This window comes from Ciona robusta, chromosome 8 (genome assembly GCF_009617815.1).
Source record: "Ciona robusta chromosome 8, ASM961781v2".
NCBI lineage: Eukaryota > Metazoa > Chordata > Ascidiacea > Phlebobranchia > Cionidae > Ciona > Ciona robusta.
In genome coordinates, this window is record NC_143242.1 from 2,757,005 (window position 1) to 2,776,461 (window position 19,457).

At 38.2% G+C, this 19,457-nt stretch overlaps 3 protein-coding genes across 4 annotated transcripts; 1 reads left to right on the forward strand and 2 right to left on the reverse strand.

Annotated features, from left to right (window-relative positions):
• Positions 1-5: 5 nt before the first annotated feature.
• Positions 6-5,889, reverse strand: LOC149732268 (histone-lysine N-methyltransferase SETMAR-like). The gene is made up of 2 exons (XM_089883645.1): positions 5,754-5,889; positions 6-831 (listed from the first exon to the last, which is right to left on the reverse strand). Exons 1-2 carry the CDS (start codon positions 5,847-5,849, stop codon positions 46-48), a joined length of 882 nt encoding a protein of 293 aa, XP_089739771.1. The 5' UTR covers positions 5,850-5,889; the 3' UTR covers positions 6-45.
• Positions 2,776-5,894, reverse strand: LOC149732269 (putative RNA polymerase II nuclear localization protein SLC7A6OS). 2 transcript variants are annotated; one of them, XM_089883629.1, is made up of 4 exons: positions 5,754-5,894; positions 3,613-4,348; positions 3,426-3,539; positions 2,776-3,320 (listed from the first exon to the last, which is right to left on the reverse strand). In XM_089883629.1, the coding sequence occupies exons 2-4, from the start codon at positions 4,329-4,331 to the stop codon at positions 3,044-3,046; spliced, it is 1,110 nt and encodes a 369-aa protein (XP_089739755.1). In that variant the 5' UTR covers positions 4,332-4,348; positions 5,754-5,894; the 3' UTR covers positions 2,776-3,043. The 2 variants fall into 2 exon arrangements, with proteins under 2 accessions (XP_089739755.1, XP_089739756.1); XM_089883630.1 differs by lacking the exon at positions 5,754-5,894 and adding an exon at positions 5,074-5,112.
• Positions 5,895-7,473: 1,579 nt separating this feature from the next.
• LOC149732270 (NACHT, LRR and PYD domains-containing protein 12-like) lies at positions 7,474-17,169 on the forward strand. The gene is given in 9 exon segments (XM_089883663.1): positions 7,474-7,570; positions 7,693-7,887; positions 7,962-8,076; positions 8,168-9,879; positions 10,044-10,208; positions 12,782-12,943; positions 13,279-13,440; positions 13,684-13,850; positions 14,122-17,169. Coding segments are annotated over 8 exon segments (2,655 nt in total). The 5' UTR covers positions 7,474-7,570; positions 7,693-7,761; the 3' UTR covers positions 14,168-17,169.
• The last annotated feature ends 2,288 nt before the right edge of the window (positions 17,170-19,457 follow it).

The following is a 19,457-nucleotide window of genomic DNA, read 5'->3' on the forward strand; positions in this document are numbered from 1 at the left end:
GAGATTTCTCTAGTAGGCCGTGTATCCAAAAATTAAAACTTAGATTCACGGAGTTAGAACAGTCGAATCGAAAGGAAGAAAGCCACAACAAGAAATTGAACCACAATGACATGGCAGTTGCTGGACTACTGAAGGCTTCTCGTTATCGCAGGAACCGCCATAATGAAAAGATAGTTCCTCCCCGGCCTGTATGTTTCTCGCGGCGAATAAAGCAAGCCGGGGCACCACAGAGTCGACGCGTACAGGCACCATGACTAAGTTTGGGTCGCAACTATGGTTGATGAATCGCCCAACGTTGCCCTTGTGTCGCGGGTCAATGTATGTCGCAAGGGTGCCAGACTCCGAGTGTTCCCGCACCGCTATTATGTAGTTCATCTCGCCGGAGCGTTGGCTGGCAGCCCTGCTGATAGCTTCTTGTTTCTCAAGCACCTCACCGGCGTACTCACACACAAAATTTCCGCGGGATATTTCGGAAAGTGTCTTGACACCCAGACCACGATTTTTGGTTCGGAAAATAAACAGCTTACACTTAACACCGTGCTGTACTTCCCGGTTCAAACACCCATCCCCGCATTTACACATTGCGTTACACTCCACCACTGGCATGGATGGTATATGGGTCAGTTTCAATTCTTCCAAGATTTTGACTCTCTTTCCATCACTTAACATGAGCGTGTAATTGTTTCCAAACATACGAAGACATCCACAGCTGTCGGTCTGGTTCGAGTCCGCATCGGCGTTATCGCAAGTCATCCTCTGGCAGGTACAGCCTTCGAAGCGGATTAAAGAAGGGTCCGTGTCGTGCGATGTGCCCACGTTGACCGCGCTGTACTGCAACGAAAAGCTTAACTTTAATTAAACTGTCAAACTGAACGGCAAGCGATTAAAACGTCGATTCAATTCTCGTCGACGCGTCACTTTCTAAATTGTGCGAGCAAGCGTGAAATTTAAGGCTGCTATTTTCGACGTGCGCAATTACATCGTCAGGGACAAAGCTTTCTAAGTTAAGGTCGAATTACTGTGAGGGCAAATTCAATCAAACTAATTGGCTTGACATTCGAAAAGAATTGATTTTACTTCCCAGCGGAACGGTACGACAGGTCTGCAGCCGTGAGACACGATAAACCTTATTCTCCACCCTTTCCCCACAGGGCTCGAACTAGCGCCTGACAATGCAATTCGTGGTTTAACATCTTGATCTCATGGCCGCCTCTCGCGAAAAGTAAAGATCTTCGACGGCCTCGAAGCCTTTATTGATTTCATTTCGAAGTCGAATCAGCGATGCGCGATTGCTATGTGAAGTGCATATTCTCAAGGCGAATTTATTCCGCTTCGTTTATATAGGTTTTAATAATGTACACCCTATCAGTGTAAGGTAAGATGGGTACTGTAAGCCAATATTTGCTATTAGTGATTTACCAATTACTCTTTAACTATTAATTTTTATTTTACAGGCTTGAAGAAACGGGTATATAGTAGGATGGGGGGAGATGGGACACCTTTTCATTCGATTTTCTCGTACATTTTAGTAGTAAACAAAGAACATTCAAGGAATTATAAAACCTTGTCCTCGCGACTTTCACAGCCCGTTGTTAATTGTTTAAAACTCGACCAGGATATTTATATATTTTGTGCTAAAGGTGTCCCATCTTCCTCCACCCCACTATATAATTTTTTTATAAATAAATATTCTTTGTTTACAACCGAATAGGACGATAAATGAAAACAAAAACATTGACTATTTTCCCCCGACCAATGCTTTAGGTTTTTAACCCCAGGACACAATTACTAAAAAACAGCTTTATATTTACCTCTAAAAGGACGTGTACACACTGCGCAAACATGTTTTTGTCAGACTTTAATTTTATTTAACGTTCAGCTTTAGCAGCAAGATCTGAGATTTCACGCGCAAATGTGCCCACTGTTCTGTCCAAAATTGATTTGCGCAATTTAATTCGAGGTTTAAAAAACGAATAGCATTTGCGATGATTATTCTGAACGAAGAGATCGTCATACAAATTCTGTATATTAATTTGTTAAATTAAATAATAATTGAACATTACATAAACTGAGAAGACAAGAAAAAATATACATATGTATAATGCATATACGCGTACAGTCTTAATTTGATTTATGCACGAGCACAATACATGATTAACCTGTAATTTGACCTGTAAATAAACGATTTTTGATGGTACGTCGCCAGGTATTATCTCCACGCTTGCTTGGGGGGAATTGCTGTAATTTTCCATGTCAGCGCGACTTCGAAGGTGAGGGGAACGCTCGATACGGAAGTCGCCAGGTCGCATTTATCGACCGATAAGATAACTACTTAAAGCTTTCATTAGCACGCTAAGGTTGCGGCGAAAATGCCAATTCAGTCCCGGCTTCGCTATATCGATTTTGGCTCAGATATACTTAACACTCTTGAGAAATAGCAGCCTCTCGGGATAAAAAGAGATGACACGCCAGTCACGCCTAGAATCGAAAGGGACAGCGAACGAAAGTCAACGATTTTATCAAGAGATATCGTAACCAATGACTTTTCCTGCCTTATCGTTGACGATTTGTTAAATAAATTGAACTATGTGGACATCAAATTTACCCGTGTAACCTTGTATAATGTCTTTCAACGCGACGATAAGTAATCTTCTCGCAAAAAAAAAAACTTTATTTCTTACGCCTGTTTTTGCTAACCTTATCGCATTTTCAAGTCTGGTAAAATGTCCTTTAACACTAATGACAGATTTTCTTGAATGATAGCACAAACGTATAAGTTGTAGTTTCAGTTTATTGGCCACCAATAACACTTGTGTAATGTGGAAGACTGGACATGAACTAAAACTGGCATGGAATAAATTCCGAAAAGAAATTGCTGCTTAAAAGTTGGCAAAACATGAGGATAAATTACACTCATGATCATTGAGAAATTGGATTTGAACTCTTGTGGACCGTTGGCTACGAAACGAGCAACAAAATTACGCATGATTGACACAGCGTTGTAGCGAAACATCGCACGATAATTGGCGTAACTTATTTACAACTAAAACCCGTCGTCGTCATCGTTTGCCTGGCAATTGTCGTAACAGTCATAAGCATCGGCGTTAAACGAATCGAACCCAACGTCGTCGAAATTGTCCAAGTCCTCTGCGTAGTCTAAGTCGTCCAAATTGTCGTCGAACTGCGCAGGGTCAGCGCCATTCAGATAAGCCTCTGCCATTGCATCTGTCTCGTCCTCCCTCCCGCACGGCTCACAGTCATCACTGTCGTATCTATCGACTTCCTCATCAAAGAGCAATCTTCTTTCGTCCTCATCAATGCTATGCAAATATATATAAAATTTTATTTCCGTGAAAAAAATCTTTGAAAAAAATCCGGATGTTATTTAAAAAAAAATCTGGATGTTGGATGTTAGATGTAGGTACCTGTCCTCTTCATCAGGATAATCGTTCCTCCAGTTGTCCTCATCATTGCTGTCATCATCATCATCAAGTTTATCCGGATCCGTCCATTCTGGATCAATGTGAAGGTATAAGTCTCTGTGAAAGAGATAATTTAAACCCCAAGACAAATGTTTAGCTAAGGGGACATCCAAATGCAAAATTATCTAACCTGCAAGGTTGTACATAGAGAAGGTCTTGGACATTCCAATTCTTTGCTGTGTTTTGGCAATAATACAGATCATAAACAAAGTCATCTTCCGCTTGTTTCTTGGGATTTATAGTCAATTTTTCGCGCAGCATTGCAACGGTGTTACAGAGAATATCACTATCACACGGAGGGGTGTCATTTTTCACTAAATTCTCTTCCACATCCAGAAGAGCAGTGAGTTTCTTTGACTTTGGTTTTTTCGGCTCTTCTTCTGAAGAGCTGTTTGCTCTGTGTCGGAACAGTTTGCTGCACAAGCTGCTGCTTACAGGATCTGAGTCTCTCCTCCTCTTCTTCTCACCTTCGGACTTCTCCTTTCCTTTACAGAAGCTTATGAATTTGTATTTATGCTTTGCAGGTGGCTCTTCTTTGACTTGAGTGGCAAGTTTTCCCGCAAGCACTTTGCATGGATGGGAAGCAGCTACTGCTGGCTTGTACATGGAAACCAACTTATTTCTTGTGCTTATAGCGCTCTGAATTTTTTCTGTCACTCCATCATCTATAGAAGAAGAAGCGCCAACCGTGGCAGCAAAATGAAACACATTTTCTTCGATCTGAATAATGTCGGCCATGCCACTTTTACCCCGAAAGTTTTCATTAAGCTTTGTTCGCTTGCAAGCAAGTAGGAGGGCCTCTGCAGGCTCAGCATTTCGCTTTCTTTTAACTCTTATTACAGTGGCCATACTTAATTTGGCAAAACCTGTTCAAAATGCAGCAATGTAAATAAAATGCAGCCAATAAGAGATGTATGACAACGCACTGCAAACAGAAAAAATTACCTTTTTTCTAAATAAACCTCACATTTTGACAAACAATAAAATATTACATTTTACCACTTCTAGTCTTAAAACTAGATTAGAACTAAAATCTAATTTATTAAGACTATTAAAAATCAACCCTTTGCCATTAACAGTTTATAGCTTAACATTATGTAACCAAAACCATTACAACAACTGTCAATGGTATAAATTTTAACCACTTTTTAGCCAAGCAATATCCGATCACATTAAATTATTTATAAGTGTTAGTAATCAATATGCATACCTAACAAAACATAATCACATCAAAGTAACTTCTACATTAATATTTCACCTGGCATAGCATAATCACAGTAACTTGAAAAGTTAAATATTGTAGACCGCACTCATACAAATGCATACTAACAAGAAGTGGCAATCCACTAATGCCATTTACCAATACAGTAATGCCAGTAAGTACAGTTTACCGATATTATCAGTATATTAGATTCCTATTGATTTTCATTGAATTCGATTTGTGGATAAACAAAGAATTAATAAGCGAAATACACATTTCAAATGACATCGATTTTGCATACAATTGCATCTCTATATCTGCTTTATTTTTAGTCAGGAACATAAAAAAAACTTTTTATGGAAAAATAAGTATATATATTATAAAGCCTACCTGGAACTTATAGCTCTGTCTGCTAACTTTCCCAACAGACTCACTGCAACTGAACTATGCTGTGAGCTCCCCTGTGTTTATATACAGTAAAGGGATAAATTAAACGATAGATGAAGGAAATGCCTTTTTTTCTTTCTTGGTCCCTTAAGACAGAACTTTAAGACAACAACACAAACTTGGAAAACATTTTTCCATAGGGTACCGGAAGAAAAAAGCAGCAGCATGAATTATTAAAACAATACATATGTGATTTCCCAAGGGCGCCATCACACCAGTTTCACCGAGCATATAATGCATAAGGTATTGACGCCCTGCCCGATTTGGGCAGGAATAAATTAAAATATTAAATTATAAGCACTCAGCAACAATCAATAATAAACAATAAACCGATATTTTATTACTGCCAAGGAATTACCTGGGACTGAAAACTTCATTAAGCCTAATGCATTACCCTTTCAATGTGAGGAAATTTATAATGACAAATATTACTTGGGACCAAATTTCACAACTATTTTAAAAACGCATTATTTCAATTAGCTAAGACCACAGTCGTTGTGGCTAAGACGACTTCATCACATTTAATTAGTACCATGTTCGACCAATGTTACTGGCTAATGCACATTATAATAAACAACCAAAATATTGCCATTTTAACGGTAAGGTACACAATTGTGTCTTACCTGAAAACTACTGTTCAACAAAATCTCCGCTTCTTTTCGTCCGATTAAAATCACGACTGCTTCTTCTCCAGCTGCTAAATCCGTGTAAAGATCCATAAACTGACTGCCTGAAAGTCTATTTTGCCAACGTAACCGACAGCCAACATCCTAAGCTGTTGCAAGAACATGCGTCATAGTTTTTGTTTGACTCTCTGTCGCTACGTAGAGGCTGTCTAAAAAAAGGTCATTTGTCTGGCCAAGTATTTTTCGTTTTCGTTTGCATAATAGTTGTTCCTCGGTAGAAACATGGCCCACTTAAAGTATTAACAAGTAGGCCATGGTAGAAATTACGTCGTTAAAACATTTTGCACACATTTGTTTCAAAAATGAAATAGGAGCTACATTAATGGAACTTCTTACTCACGAGTAGCAACTTACGTAAACGTAACCGAGCTGCACCACGGCCTACTAGTTTACGAGTGACCTTTCTCATCTGTGCTTATACTACTCGCTGTGCGTGTTTTTAAACTACATCCACGTTAAAACGGGTGTTTTATTTTGCACAAAAATCTACATGTCCAATTTGGTACCAGGCTTGGAGAGAAACTCCAACTTACCTGGAATTTCGTAACTCCTAGGAATTACGTCAACATTTCCTAACTCTCTTGTTCCTGCGTTCAGGCATATAGGCACACATTGGAACTGTGCGGAACCAGACCTCGAACCTAGACAGTATATGATTTGCGTTGGGTATTTGAGGAACATTGGCAGTTCCATCTTGTAGTAATTGTAGCATAAGAGGAATATGTGCTTTTAAGTAGCCAAGTGTACGACGATCATTCGGACAGTGTATTTGATATGGTAGGTAACGATAATAAAAGTATGTTTGCAACATGATGTGCTATGTCAGTGTCGGTAGTTATAGTAGGGCGGGAGAAGATGGAATACCTATTCATTCTATTATCTCGTCCCATTTGGTAGTAAACAAAGAATATTCAAAGAATTATAAAACCGTATCCTCACGACTCCCGTGATCAGGATGCTTATATATTATGAACTAAAGGTGTCCCATCTTCCCCACCCTACTATACTTCATTGTTAATTTTGATAATTGTAAAATTGTACTCAAAATCGGTGTTTTTATAAGAAACACTCGTGATACAGTGGCTATATACAAGCGTGGAAAACAGCGCCCTATTTGCACGCGCTCAAGCATAAAGTGTATCCCCCGCAAGGCGCAAATGCTTTTTGAACAAATACACTCTTCCTCAAAGAAAATATATTGTACAATTGAATATACTTTGGGTTGTTGTGCTTATCTTATCCATTTGTTGTAGGAGCCGTCTACTCTCGAAAGTGAAGAATCAGTAACAGGTAGGCGGAGACCTCTTGTTTCCAAAATCGAGCAAAAGCGGTGACTTTCGCAATGAATCTAATGGAACCTGTTGGGTTTTGTTTGTGATTTCCTTTTTGTGGGAAGGCGTAAAATAGCTTATATTTACCTTATCAAACATTCTTTGCAAAAAATATAGAAAATTACCCCTATTAAATGACTAAAATGTCACAAATTCACCGCTTCTAAATCTCGTTTTTGACTTTTTTCGATACAGAAAACAAATTACGCATATTTTTTAGACTTTCCAACCTTAAAATTTGTTTTTAAGTACCGAAAACATGCATTTTCCCCATCATACCTACTGTGTTATTTTGGGCACAAATTACAAAACATTAACCCTACATGATTAAGCAAGTAAACTTCTATTCATACAGACAATGCCAACAACTATGCGTGGGAAGAGTCAAGCTACGACAACGAAGTTCTTCAGATAGATGAACATGTAAATTAAAACGCTTTGTATAAAACTTGTTTAAAGCATTGTAAGGAATGCAAAACATGTTTGGTGTGTTCAAAACAATAGAAAACTATATATGTATATATAAATCACCACATACGTTTTAGTTTCGCTTTCTAGAAGAAGAAAATCCAAATATTCAAAATGAAACAAGTACGTATGACTTTGGATGGTAAATGCAGTTCTACACAATTACCACACTTCTTATATATACAGTTCCAAAGCAGCCATGTGAACCATCAACATCACAAAGCTGCGACGAAGAAACTGTATTTGTTCGAAATCCACCCAACAATCAACTGGTATATACTTTTACAAGTTATATCATTACCCTGGTCAATTAAACATGTCTAAATCGCTAAATAATTGTTCATAGGAATCTAGCTTTCATCAGACCATATGCATTCACAACAGCAAGGTTTACCTGGGAGACGTAATCACTCACGTCTATTCACCGTCCTCCCCATTAAATCCTGACAGTGGACCAATAAGTAAGTGTATAATCTATAGTTCTATACCATAAAGTTCGTAACCTCATAAAGCATTTTTCAATTTATAGTACAGTATATTCCAAATTTTCAGTTCAGAAGTTAAAAGAAAATCTGCGCTCCTATTCCTTGGGGATATCCGATTACATAACTGACCCAATACAGCCTAACCGCGTCATTCGCGCTGTTAAGCTACAAATGTCGGATGCTTCTGTTCCTTTGACAAGCAATTTCTTTGACGAGGGTCACTACACCAGACGACAAGAAGTTGCTACAACATTTTCACCCCCACGCGGCGATGTAGATCTTACGGAAATTTTCAATCCTGTCAATGTTAACGAAGGTGCAAGTGAACAGCCAAGAAATACCGTGATGATAACTGGACAGGCAGGCATTGGAAAAACCACTGTGTCGAAAATGATCGTCGGGTTACTTTTGGATGACCGTTTGTCGGTTCCGTGCGAATTTATATTCTATTTAAGATTCTCTGAAATAGATTTCACCTCCAAAAAGAGTTTGGTTAAGATACTTCTCTTGCATTCCGGTTGCGAGTGGTCCGATTTCAAAGAGCATGAAAACGTCATCTACCAGAAGCTAAAAACAAGCTCAGGTGTTGTAATAGTAATGGATGGTTTGGATGAATCAAACACCGACCGTTTCTCGCGCGACACACGAAGATGTGACCCAACTGATGCTGAAGACGTGGCGTCCCAGCTGAAAAACCTAATGAGCGGAGCGTCACTTCCAAAAGCGAGGATCGTGGTAACGTCAAGACCCCGTGAGTACCAAGCAATGCATTACACTTGCCGGCCACCCACATTGTATCGGGTGTTAGGTTTGGATAAAGCCGCTCAAGCGGGGATAGGTGAACAGATTTGTGGAGATATGTGGCCAATGGTACGGGATTACATTGAAAAGAATCCACAAATACGTGTTATCTGCTACGTTCCTGTAATGTGTATTCTTGTCTTCCATGTACTCGTTTGGAAATTCAGTGACCCACGAAGTGCTGGCAATTTTAACACTATGACTAGTGTGTTGGAGTTTGCTATTGGTTAGTACATTAGATCACCGCACGTCAATGGCACTGTCGATCTACGTAAGCTGTCCCTTCTCGCTTGGAACGGATTCTTGGAACGCAAGATCATCTTTACTGAACAGGACTTGAAAAATGCTGGTATAGTCGAGCGATGCGCCGAGTCTTTTATCTGTACTACTTCTAATGGAACGCAAAGCAATTTGAGGGTGATCCATTGCGATAAGAAGAGTTTTTTTGCCCATCTCGTCTGGCAAGAGTTTTTCACTGCTCTTCACGCAATATTCGAGCTTAGTGTGCGAGAATTCGAAGGATATATTTGCAAGATCCAACACCGACGATGGCAGGTTGTCACCAGGTGCATGTTTGGACTTTGTTGCAAGTCGATATCGCGCAGAATGCGTAATCTACTCGGTTCTATATCGTCAAGAGATGTCACCCAGAAACGACGTTTGCTTGTACATGCCGCCTGTACCTTACTAAATCAGGCCTCTAACATGGGCAAGCAAGCCAAACTTGAACGCATTTTCCTAGTTTGTGAATGGTGCAGAGAAATGTGTTCAGATGAGGTTACTGCACAAGTAGCTTCAAATCTTCCTCTCCGTCTCACTTTCACAGGAGATATTCTTCCAAATGACGTCATGAACCTCCTGCACGTTGTCAGAGCGGCGAGTCACTCAATCGTCATCAACGTTGCTGTTGGCACTGTGTTCATATCCGACTCAATGCACGGCCTTTTTACCAATGCGTCTCAGATGGAGAACGTGAAAGTAAGTGAAACATACACATATATATACTGTTGCTGCCAGGTATTGGACACTTATAGTGTGTTTTCCTAAAAGAAAAAAGGGAGTGGAAATATTCAATTGCTTACACTCCTAAACGTACAGTAGATTTAAAAACGCACACTACATGTTTCTTTATTATTATTCAGATGGAAAACTTGTATTTAAGCCGGAGCAGAATTGTTGACAACGATGCTGAAGCTCTAGCACTGTGTATAAAAGATGGGATTCAAATCTTATGCATCGATCGAACTGATATTAGCGACATCGGATTCAGTTATATCAGCCAAGTTATACAAGGCTTAGGCAATCCGGTAACCATATAGTCTTCTCCAGGCCCATAACGGTTTCTATGACCTTGGTTTGCATCAGTAAAAACTATAATACTATAGGTTGAATAAAAAAAAGTAACTTATTTGTCCTCGCGTGGCAGGGCGAAAACTTCGTACTTAAATTGTAACATCTTCGGCAACTTACACACGATATTTTCTGGCTTATTGTCTGAAACTTGCTAACATGTTACTGAATGGGACAATAAAGACCCACTGTGCAATGCATGGGATATCCCATAAGAAAAAAATTCACTCAACTTTGATCGTGTCTAGTTTCTAAAATACTAAAGAAAATTCAAATTTTATTTCTGATTTGGTATAATGAATGCTTCTTCAAAAATATATAAAAAAAGTGTAAAACATAGACTTTATTATGTTTTAATTTTCGATTGAACATAGCTACATAATATGCTGACTCGGCACTTTTTTCTTTTTAGTTAATTTATAGCACTTTTTTTATATTAATATGTTCATTATGTCTTACTAGTACCTACTGTACCATTTTGTTATAAAAAAGTCAGTTTTTCGTGTTTAACATTCGGTTCGAAAATATGCTGAGTCAGCATAATCTGGTATGTACCATAATCAGCATAATCTGGTATTATAAAACTTTATCCTCACGGCTCCCATAGACCATTGTTAATTGTTTAAAACAAGATCAGAATATTTAGTTATTATGTGTCAAAGGTGTCCCATCTTCCCCCACCCTACTATAACAGAAAATTGATAATAACTATTAATAAAGTTTTTATTTTTGCTACAGATTGGGTATTACTACTCTGTTTTTGGCACAAGCTACTTCTTATAAATTATCACCAAGTGCAAATGACAAAATTTCGAATATATTTTCAAAATATAGTAGGGTGGGAGAAGATGGGACACCTTTTCGTTTAGTTTTCTCTTTCCATTTGGTAGTAAACAAAGAACATTCAATGAGTTGTAAAACCGTACCCTCATGACTTCCACAGACCGTTGTTAATTGTTTAAAGTACGATCAGGCTATTTTGATATTAGGTGTTAAAGGTGTCCCATCTTCCCCCACCCCACTATATTATCTTTTTAATATAGTATTCCCCACTATATTATCTTTTTAATATAGTATTCCCCACTATATTATCTTTTTAATATAGTATCTTATAGTTGAAAACCACCTGAGGTATAAATTACTAAATTAAAAGCAAATCTTTCAAAGTTTGGCAATGAAAGCATACAAAACTACATTGTGGGGGAAGATGGGACTCTAAATTAAAATATATTTACATTAGCAGTATTCTACAACTTGTAGTTAACCTACCGAGTTTAACAGGCTGTGCTAGTTTCTGTGCCATGTAAACTTCGCATATATAACGTTAAACCGATATTTTTTGTTGTTTTAATCTTAAATTAAAGTCATATTTACCCCTGCCCATTTTCTTCATGCTTATATCTCAGTGTTTTTTTACAAAACTAAAACTAGTTTTATGAGACAAAATCAAACTGTACGAAATATTCAAGGTTGTTTTATGAAGCTAGGAAACTAGTTTAATCGTTCGCACACGCAAACTAAAAGATTCATTGGCTTTACTATGATTAAGCGAGCATTAAAAAATGGCACCTTGAATGAATGTACCTTACTTTATCCTCGCGTGGCCGGAAAACGACAGTCGTTACCACACGGGTTTAACACCTCGTGCCAGCTTACAAGTTGCCATGTATGTTACTTTGTGTGTAATTTTTTTTTTGGATTTTTTTTCATTTTTTTTATGTATGGCTGATAATTTGGACAACCCATTAGTGACCACTAGGTTGAAGCAATTGTCGTTAAGTGTCTTGACCAAGGACACATACGCCCACAATGGTAGCAGCGACGAGCCTTGAATCCATTACCTAATGGTTACAGGCAGGCGCGCTAACCACTACGCCACGGCGCCGGACACCTTACTATTTCGCATTTTTTTACCTGTTCAAAGTATACTGTTTTATTAAGCCGTGATAATACTGTCAAATAATTCTGTATCCTTGTTTTCCTGAGTATCATTAAACGGGGGTCCGTAAAAAGAAAATTAAAAAAACTCTCGTCTGGCAAAGTGTCCCATCTTCCCCCACCCTACTATAGTACCTCCAATGGTAATAAAACATGGGTAAATATTTTTTTGTTTACTTATATAATATATTTATTCATTTAGTATGGTGGGAGAAGACAGGACACCTTTAGTACATACTATTCAAGTATCCTGATTGTGTTTTAAACAATTAAAAACGGTCTATATGGCAGTCGTGAGGAAACGGTTTTATATTTCTTTGAATGTTCTTTGGTTACTACCGATTGGGACGAAAAATGTGATGGAAATGTGTCACATCCTCCCCCACCCTACTATATAATAATATGGGGTATTCTGGGATATCGTTAAAACCTAAACTCTATTTTTCCCGATCGTGTTTTTAATAATTAACAACGCTCTTTTAGAGTCGCGGGGCTACGGTTATACAACTCTGTAAATGTCATTTGTCTACTACCTAATGGAGGAGGAAGAAAATGATAACATTCCCATCTTACCCGATTCTACTATATGCAGTTACAGCAGTTGAACCTGGCTGAGATACACATGACTGACGAGAAAGCCATTCTTCTGTCGGCTTGCATCCACAAAGTACATACAGTGTATGTGTGCAATAGTAGATTATCTGAATTCGGTCTCATGAGGCTTGCTGAAGGAATAAAGAGACGAGACTACCCAGTAAGCTTTTTATTATGTAAAGCTTACGTCCTACGACCTATAAAGCCTGCATGGCCTGTTTTATTACAAAATGTTTGGTACAAAGGTTAGCACAGAGCGTCTGCCTCTAGCCCAGAGGTTATGAGTACTAGGCTTAACGCTACTATCCTTTTCCACGTGTGTGTCCTTGGGCAAGACACTTTGCAATTACTCCAACCTAGTGGTCCGTTATATAGTTTGTCTAAATGTTCGACCCACAAAGTTACATGTGTTGTAACTCGTTTTTGTTATCACCCCTTTGCAACAAAGCTCCTGCCAATCAACTCTGATTATTGATAAAAGTGTTAACTTTCCAGATGTCGGAGATAAACTTTCGGGTAAACGTTGTAACAGATGAGGCGGCGCGTGCTCTTGCCAGTTGCGTCAACAATATGCTACGGCTCCTCGTCCATAAGTGTCACTTGTCGCTTACAGGCACGAGATATATTGCAAACGCCATCAAAGAGCTAACATCTCCGGTAAATTATAGGTTTTTCTTTCTTTTTTTCCCTGGAACTTGCAAACATGTTGCTAAATAAAGCAATAAAGACCACGATTAAACGTCAATTGAAAATATACAAACCAACTTGGTACAGTATGGTACAGTTGGACAAGAAACTTAATAACAGCAAATGCTCTCAGTGCTGTTCACTTATGAGTTTACTGATATCCATTCATTCATATATTTGTGGCATATACAGTATTTTCGCCATTTTTTTTAGATCCAGGATTGGTACCTCTACGATAATGAAAGCGTCGGTGACGCCGGGGCAGAACTGGTAGCATCTTGCCTTCATAACATAACTGATGAAATCAGGATGGAAGGTTGTGGGGTGACTCTAGTGGGGATGGCTAAAATAGTAGAAGCTATAGAAATGCTCTTGAACACGTAAGTTTTAGTGATAATCAAGAGGCGATGTTAACTTGTAATAAGTCTTGTGCAAATCAAGTTAGTTTCAGTGCGTTATCTATTCAAGTAATCTTAATGTAATATTGTTATGTACAATTATATATGTTTAACAACTGAAGATGTGTGACAACCAAGTATTTTGCCTAATAAAAAGTAGACTGGCACACCTCTGCAACTGTGTATATTTTACGTAGATCTTACTGCTAACACAAACTTGGACAATGTAATGCCTACTGGTATTTTAATACAGAAACCAGATGTTTATTTTGGTCACATCGAAGGAAAGGGAGAAGTGACGCTTATTGATTAGGACAGTTAAGGCATTTCGAAACCGTTTCAGATTGATGCCTATGCCTCTGTTATGTTTAGTTGTTGACTTCTGTATTTCGCGTTAACATTGCGTAAATCGGTTTCTTTATATATGAAGACAATATATATAAGTGGGAACTGGTAAAACCAGCCTACTACATTAAAAATGCTAATAATTTATGTATTTTCACATAACTGGCCTATTATTAGTTGTATAAGCATGTGTTACATGTAAAATTAGGTTGTTACATGCAATGTCAACCTAGATATGTGAAAGAAGTTTCCCATATACACAAGTGTTACGGTTATTAATCCCCTCCATTGTGTTATGTCACATCTACATCTATACATTAGCGCATTCCAAAATCACTCATGCGTTTCGAAACCGCCATTATTCCATTTCCCTTTGTTAACCGGAACGCTGAGTTCAATGTAGCGATATTTAGTTCTGTACAGAACAGCATTTTTCAAGCATTATTAATCCAGTTTAATCGCATTGATTTTGCGTGGTACCTATGTTTGCTATTCACAGTGACAGTCTATTTTGTAGTATTCAAAACTGTACTAACGCTAATTCTTGTTCTTGATTCTATTTTCGTTAATATACACACCTTTTTACGCATCGCGAATCTCTGTAAAACAGATGCCACAGCCTTTAGTTTAAAACTTAACAATGATTAAACCATGTTTCAGTCTGACTGAATATATATACTGTACATTAGTTTATTATACAAGTTATTTGTACATAGGTTGAAGGCTGTGGTATATTGACTATTCTCGCTTGGCCGCAAAACGACAGTCGTTATATATACTGGTGTACTGTTTCATACACCTCGTTCCAGCTTACGAGTAACAAAGAATGCTAATTTGTGGATGATTGTTTTTTGGGTGGTATTTTTTATTACTTCAACATATCCTAACTATCTTGTTCCTGCGTTTAGGCATATATAGGCACACATAGGAACTGTGCGGAACGAGACCTCGGACCTAGACAGTATATGATTTGCGTTGGGTATTTGAGAAACATTGGCAGTTTCATCTTGTAGTTTTTGTAGTATGAGAGAAATATGTGCTTTTAAGTAGCCAAGTGTACGACGATTACTCGGGGTCGGGCAGTATATTCTTTATTGGATATATAGTGGGGTGGGGGAAGATGGGACATATAAAGACCTTAATCTTATAAATACAATTTTATTTTTACAAAAGTTTCAAGGAGTTTCGTATACCCAATACCCTCTGGTTGCAATTTTTCTTCCTAAATCGCCAACTAAGGTAACGTGTTAGCACGTACCAGGAAATCCTAACTCACCGGGGATGTTAGGTCTTTGATAGCGTTTGCAATATATCTCGTGCCTGTTAACGACAAGTGACACTTATGGACGAAGAGCCGTAGCATGTTGTTGACGCAACTGGCAAGAGCACGCGCCGCCTCATCTGTTACAACGTTATGTCCGAAGCTTAACTATACATCTGGAAAGTTAACATTTTTATTAATCATCTTTTTATCTGTCAGCATTGTTAAGAAGAAGGACAAATAACACAATTTCACCAACGGAACTGTATTCATAAAGCGGGAATACTGCAGATTTGTTAACAATGTATGGGACTACTATACGATCAAAGGACATTGCCCATATCAGACGAGCCATACCAGTTTAGTAATATATAGTAGAGTAAACATACAGGCTTTAACAGATAACAAGACCTCGCCCTTAAATAATGGTTATAACTTACTGGATAGTCTCTTCTCTCTACTCCTTCAGCGAGCTTTATGTCCAAATTTCATCCACGTTATGAATGCAAGCAGACAGAAGAGCGACCTTCTACTCAGTCATGTGCACCTCGGTCAGGTTCAACTGCTTTATCTATATATAGAGCGAAATAAATATATATTTGGACAACCCGTTATAGATAATTTAGACAACCCAGTGACCCCTGAATGAATGAATGAAAGTAACTTACTTTATCCTCGCGTGGCCGTAAAACGACAGTCGTTATCACACGGGTTTAACACCTCGTGCCAGCTTACGAGTTACCATGTATGTTACTTTGTGGTTGATCACTGAGTTGGAGCAATTGCCGATAGGTGTCTTGCCCAAGAACGCATACGCACACAATGGTAGCAGCGGTGAGTCTTGAACCCATTCTCTGGGTTGGAGACACGCGCGCTGACCACTTAGTTAAAACGTTGAAAAACCGTCATTGCTCTGTTCAGTAATGTGTTTGCAAGACGCAAGCAACAAGATAGAAAATATTCGGGTGTAACCTTTTTTGGAGGGGGGAGGGGAATAAGCTTAACGGCTACTATTGCTTCAACCCAATGGTTCCTTATGAGTCTAAATTGTTAGTCATACACACAAAAAAAGAAAAAAATCCAAAACAGTGAACACCCACAAAGTTAAAAATTTGGTAACTCGTAATTGAGCTCGGGTCTATAAAACATGAACACCTGAGTTATGAAACGTAAATGCTGGTATGTATAGTGATTAGGCCTGCGTCTTTAGATACGTTGTCACCGAAGCGTATACAGAGACATTTGATTGGTTAAAAAAGCGGACGACTGCTTATATATATATACAGTGGGGTGGGGGAAGGTGGGACACCTTTAGCACATGATATCCAAATATACTGATCGTCTTTTAAACAATTAACAACGATCTAGGGGAGTCGTGAGGATACGCTTTTATAATTCTTTGCATTTTCTTTGTTTACTATCAAATTGGGCGAGAAAATAGATTGTAAAGGTGTCCCATCTCCCCCCATCCTGCTCTATATATAGCAATCTGTATTTTAAAACACGCATACCGGATTGCCTAAGCCTTGAATAACTTGACTGATATAACCGAATCCTCGGTCGCTGAGACCAGTTCGATCGATGCATAAGATTTGAATCCCGTCTTTTATACACAGTGCTAGAGCTTCAGCATCGTTGTCAACAATTCTGCTCCGGCTCAAATACAAGTTTTCCATCTGAATAATAATAAAGAAACATGTACTGTACGTTTGTAAATCTATTGTACGTTTAGGAGTGTAAGCAATTAAAACTTTTTTTCTAGAAATTGGGACTCTTCTTAATAAAAGAAACGCACTTTTTTAAAGGACCTTTACTTTTATTGGAATAACCGAATTATTAAATTCTTTATTTACCTATGTATCACTTACTTTTATGTTGTCTATCTAAGACACATTGGTAAAAAAGCCGTTCATTGAGTCGGATATGAACACAGTGCTAACAGCAACGTTGATGACGATTGAGTTACTCGCCGCCCTGACAACTTGCAGGAGGTTCATGACGTCATTTGGAAGAATATCTTCTGTGAGAGCGAAACGACGAGGAAGTTTTGAAGCAATTTGTGCAGTAACCTCATCTGAACACATTTCTCTGCACCATTCACAGACTAAAAAAATCGTGTCCCCTCCTTCCCAACCCTATACTATGAAAATATTTTTACGAAACGCGGAGCTAATGCGTGACAGCTGAAATGTGGAAGACTATAACACTTACCTAAAATTTAACCTATTTTAGTCTGAATGAATACATATACCTTACATGAGTTTATTAAACAAGTAAATTGTACATAGTTTAAATGTTATTTAATCAATTTTAGAGATGGTCATAGAATATGATTTTTGTTGTAAAACATTTATGATTGTTGTTTCATTTTTTTTCTAATTGTGTGGTAGGCTACATTGCTTGTTTCTTACATATGATTTGATACAAACGTTTTATTTCCGATACAAACTGCGTTTTACAATTTACCAATAAAAAAATAGATTCTAGATTTATAACTGCTGCTGCCCCACACACTAGTCCAGAAAAAAAGGACATTGAAAATATAGATCTTGAATTACAGGCGCATGGATATACAACGGCAATCTAGACGCGTGCGCAGGCAATTATTTAAAAACGCCTGCATCAAAAACGCAGTCGTGTGCTGTTTTGACGATTAGAGCTGGCTGTGCTGTACAGTTTCGAGGCGTCGGAAGTTTAGTATACGCTGTAAGTTAGTATAGCAGGTTTCTGAGTACTATGTAGTTAAATAGGCAAAAGCTGACGCAGGCTGTAAATAGATGAATGATTTAAAGTTCTATGAAATGATTTTAAAAATATTTAAAAGGAAGTAACATTATTTAGATGTTTTTACAACTCGCAAACGAAAAACGGCATTTTATGTTGTGCTTTTAGCAGTTTTAACAGTTGCTTGTAGTGGTACGACTGTATAACCAATTAATTGTTATATAGTAGGGTGGGGGAAGATGGGACACCTTTTCAATCTATTTTCTCTTCCAATTTGGTAGTAAACAAACATTCAACGGTTTTTTATAAAACTTTATACTCACGGCTCCCATAGACCATTGTTAATTGTTTAAAACACGATCAGGATATTTAGTTATTATGTGTCAAAGGTGTCCCACCTTCCCCCACCCTACTCTATTTTCAGTTTATACAAGCTAAGATTAGATGATGTTGTATATAATATAACCCAAGTGCTAATTCGAAACTTAATCCCTATGTCTCATATTCACATAATTAACCCTCGTGGTCAAACGTAATTGCCTGCCCAGTTTCAACAGACAATAATCGTCCACAATTATATAACCCCTACTTTAAGTTCAATATGTTCAACATTGGCATAAGCATCACTCGCAGGCCCTTATTGGTACTTATGTAATGTATGTTTTCGTTATTAACGTACTAGGCTGGGTATGTTTAATGTTATATGACAGACGCTTTGCTGTGTTAGTGTATGTGAGATATGAACTGGCTGAGACATTTCCAAATGTTAATTCTGTCACTGGTACCGATTAGGGGCTGTTAGCGCAGAAATTTTCGCCTTTCTGTTTAAAGTGTGGATTATAGCAGTTCGAGTCGTTAAAAGTACAAAGAGTGGCGGTGATAGCAACTGCGTGGATGGTGCCGGTGTGGATTTCCTGCTATAGTTGGCTAATTATAAACAAATCCGAAGCGCCAGCTTAGTTGAAACAACACGGAACCGCATCGCATTATGCCGCCATTCAGCCAAAGTCTGACAACTTAGATTACGTATATAGCAGAGAGAAGTTTGCGTCATCGGTCTTTATCACTAGTGAGCTGTTATTTGTTAGCCGACTTTAAATGAAAACATTATGCTTTACTTTGTGGCTATGTAGAGTAGAAATGCTGGTATACGAGTTATTTAACGAATCGCAGAAAGGCTTGACTCTGAGGAAAATGATATTATAGTAGGGTTGGGAAAGATGGGACACCTTTAGGCTTTAACACATAATATCGAAATA

Excerpts from the sequence above, each read along its gene's own strand:
- LOC149732269 (XM_089883629.1), bottom strand. The coding sequence starts at position 4,331 with ATGGCCACTGTAATAAGAGTTAAAAGAAAGCGAAATGCTGAGCCTGCA. Across the intron at positions 3,540-3,612 it reads CTCTATGTACAACCTTGCAG|AGACTTATACCTTCACATTG; the intron begins GTTAGATAATTT and ends TCTCTTTCACAG. Across the intron at positions 3,321-3,425 it reads TATCCTGATGAAGAGGACAG|CATTGATGAGGACGAAAGAA; the intron begins GTACCTACATCT and ends ATATTTGCATAG.
- LOC149732268 (XM_089883645.1), bottom strand. The coding sequence starts at position 5,849 with ATGGATCTTTACACGGATTTAGCAGCTGGAGAAGAAGCAGTCGTGATT. Across the intron at positions 832-5,753 it reads TGTTGAACAGTAGTTTTCAG|TACAGCGCGGTCAACGTGGG; the intron begins GTAAGACACAAT and ends TTTTCGTTGCAG.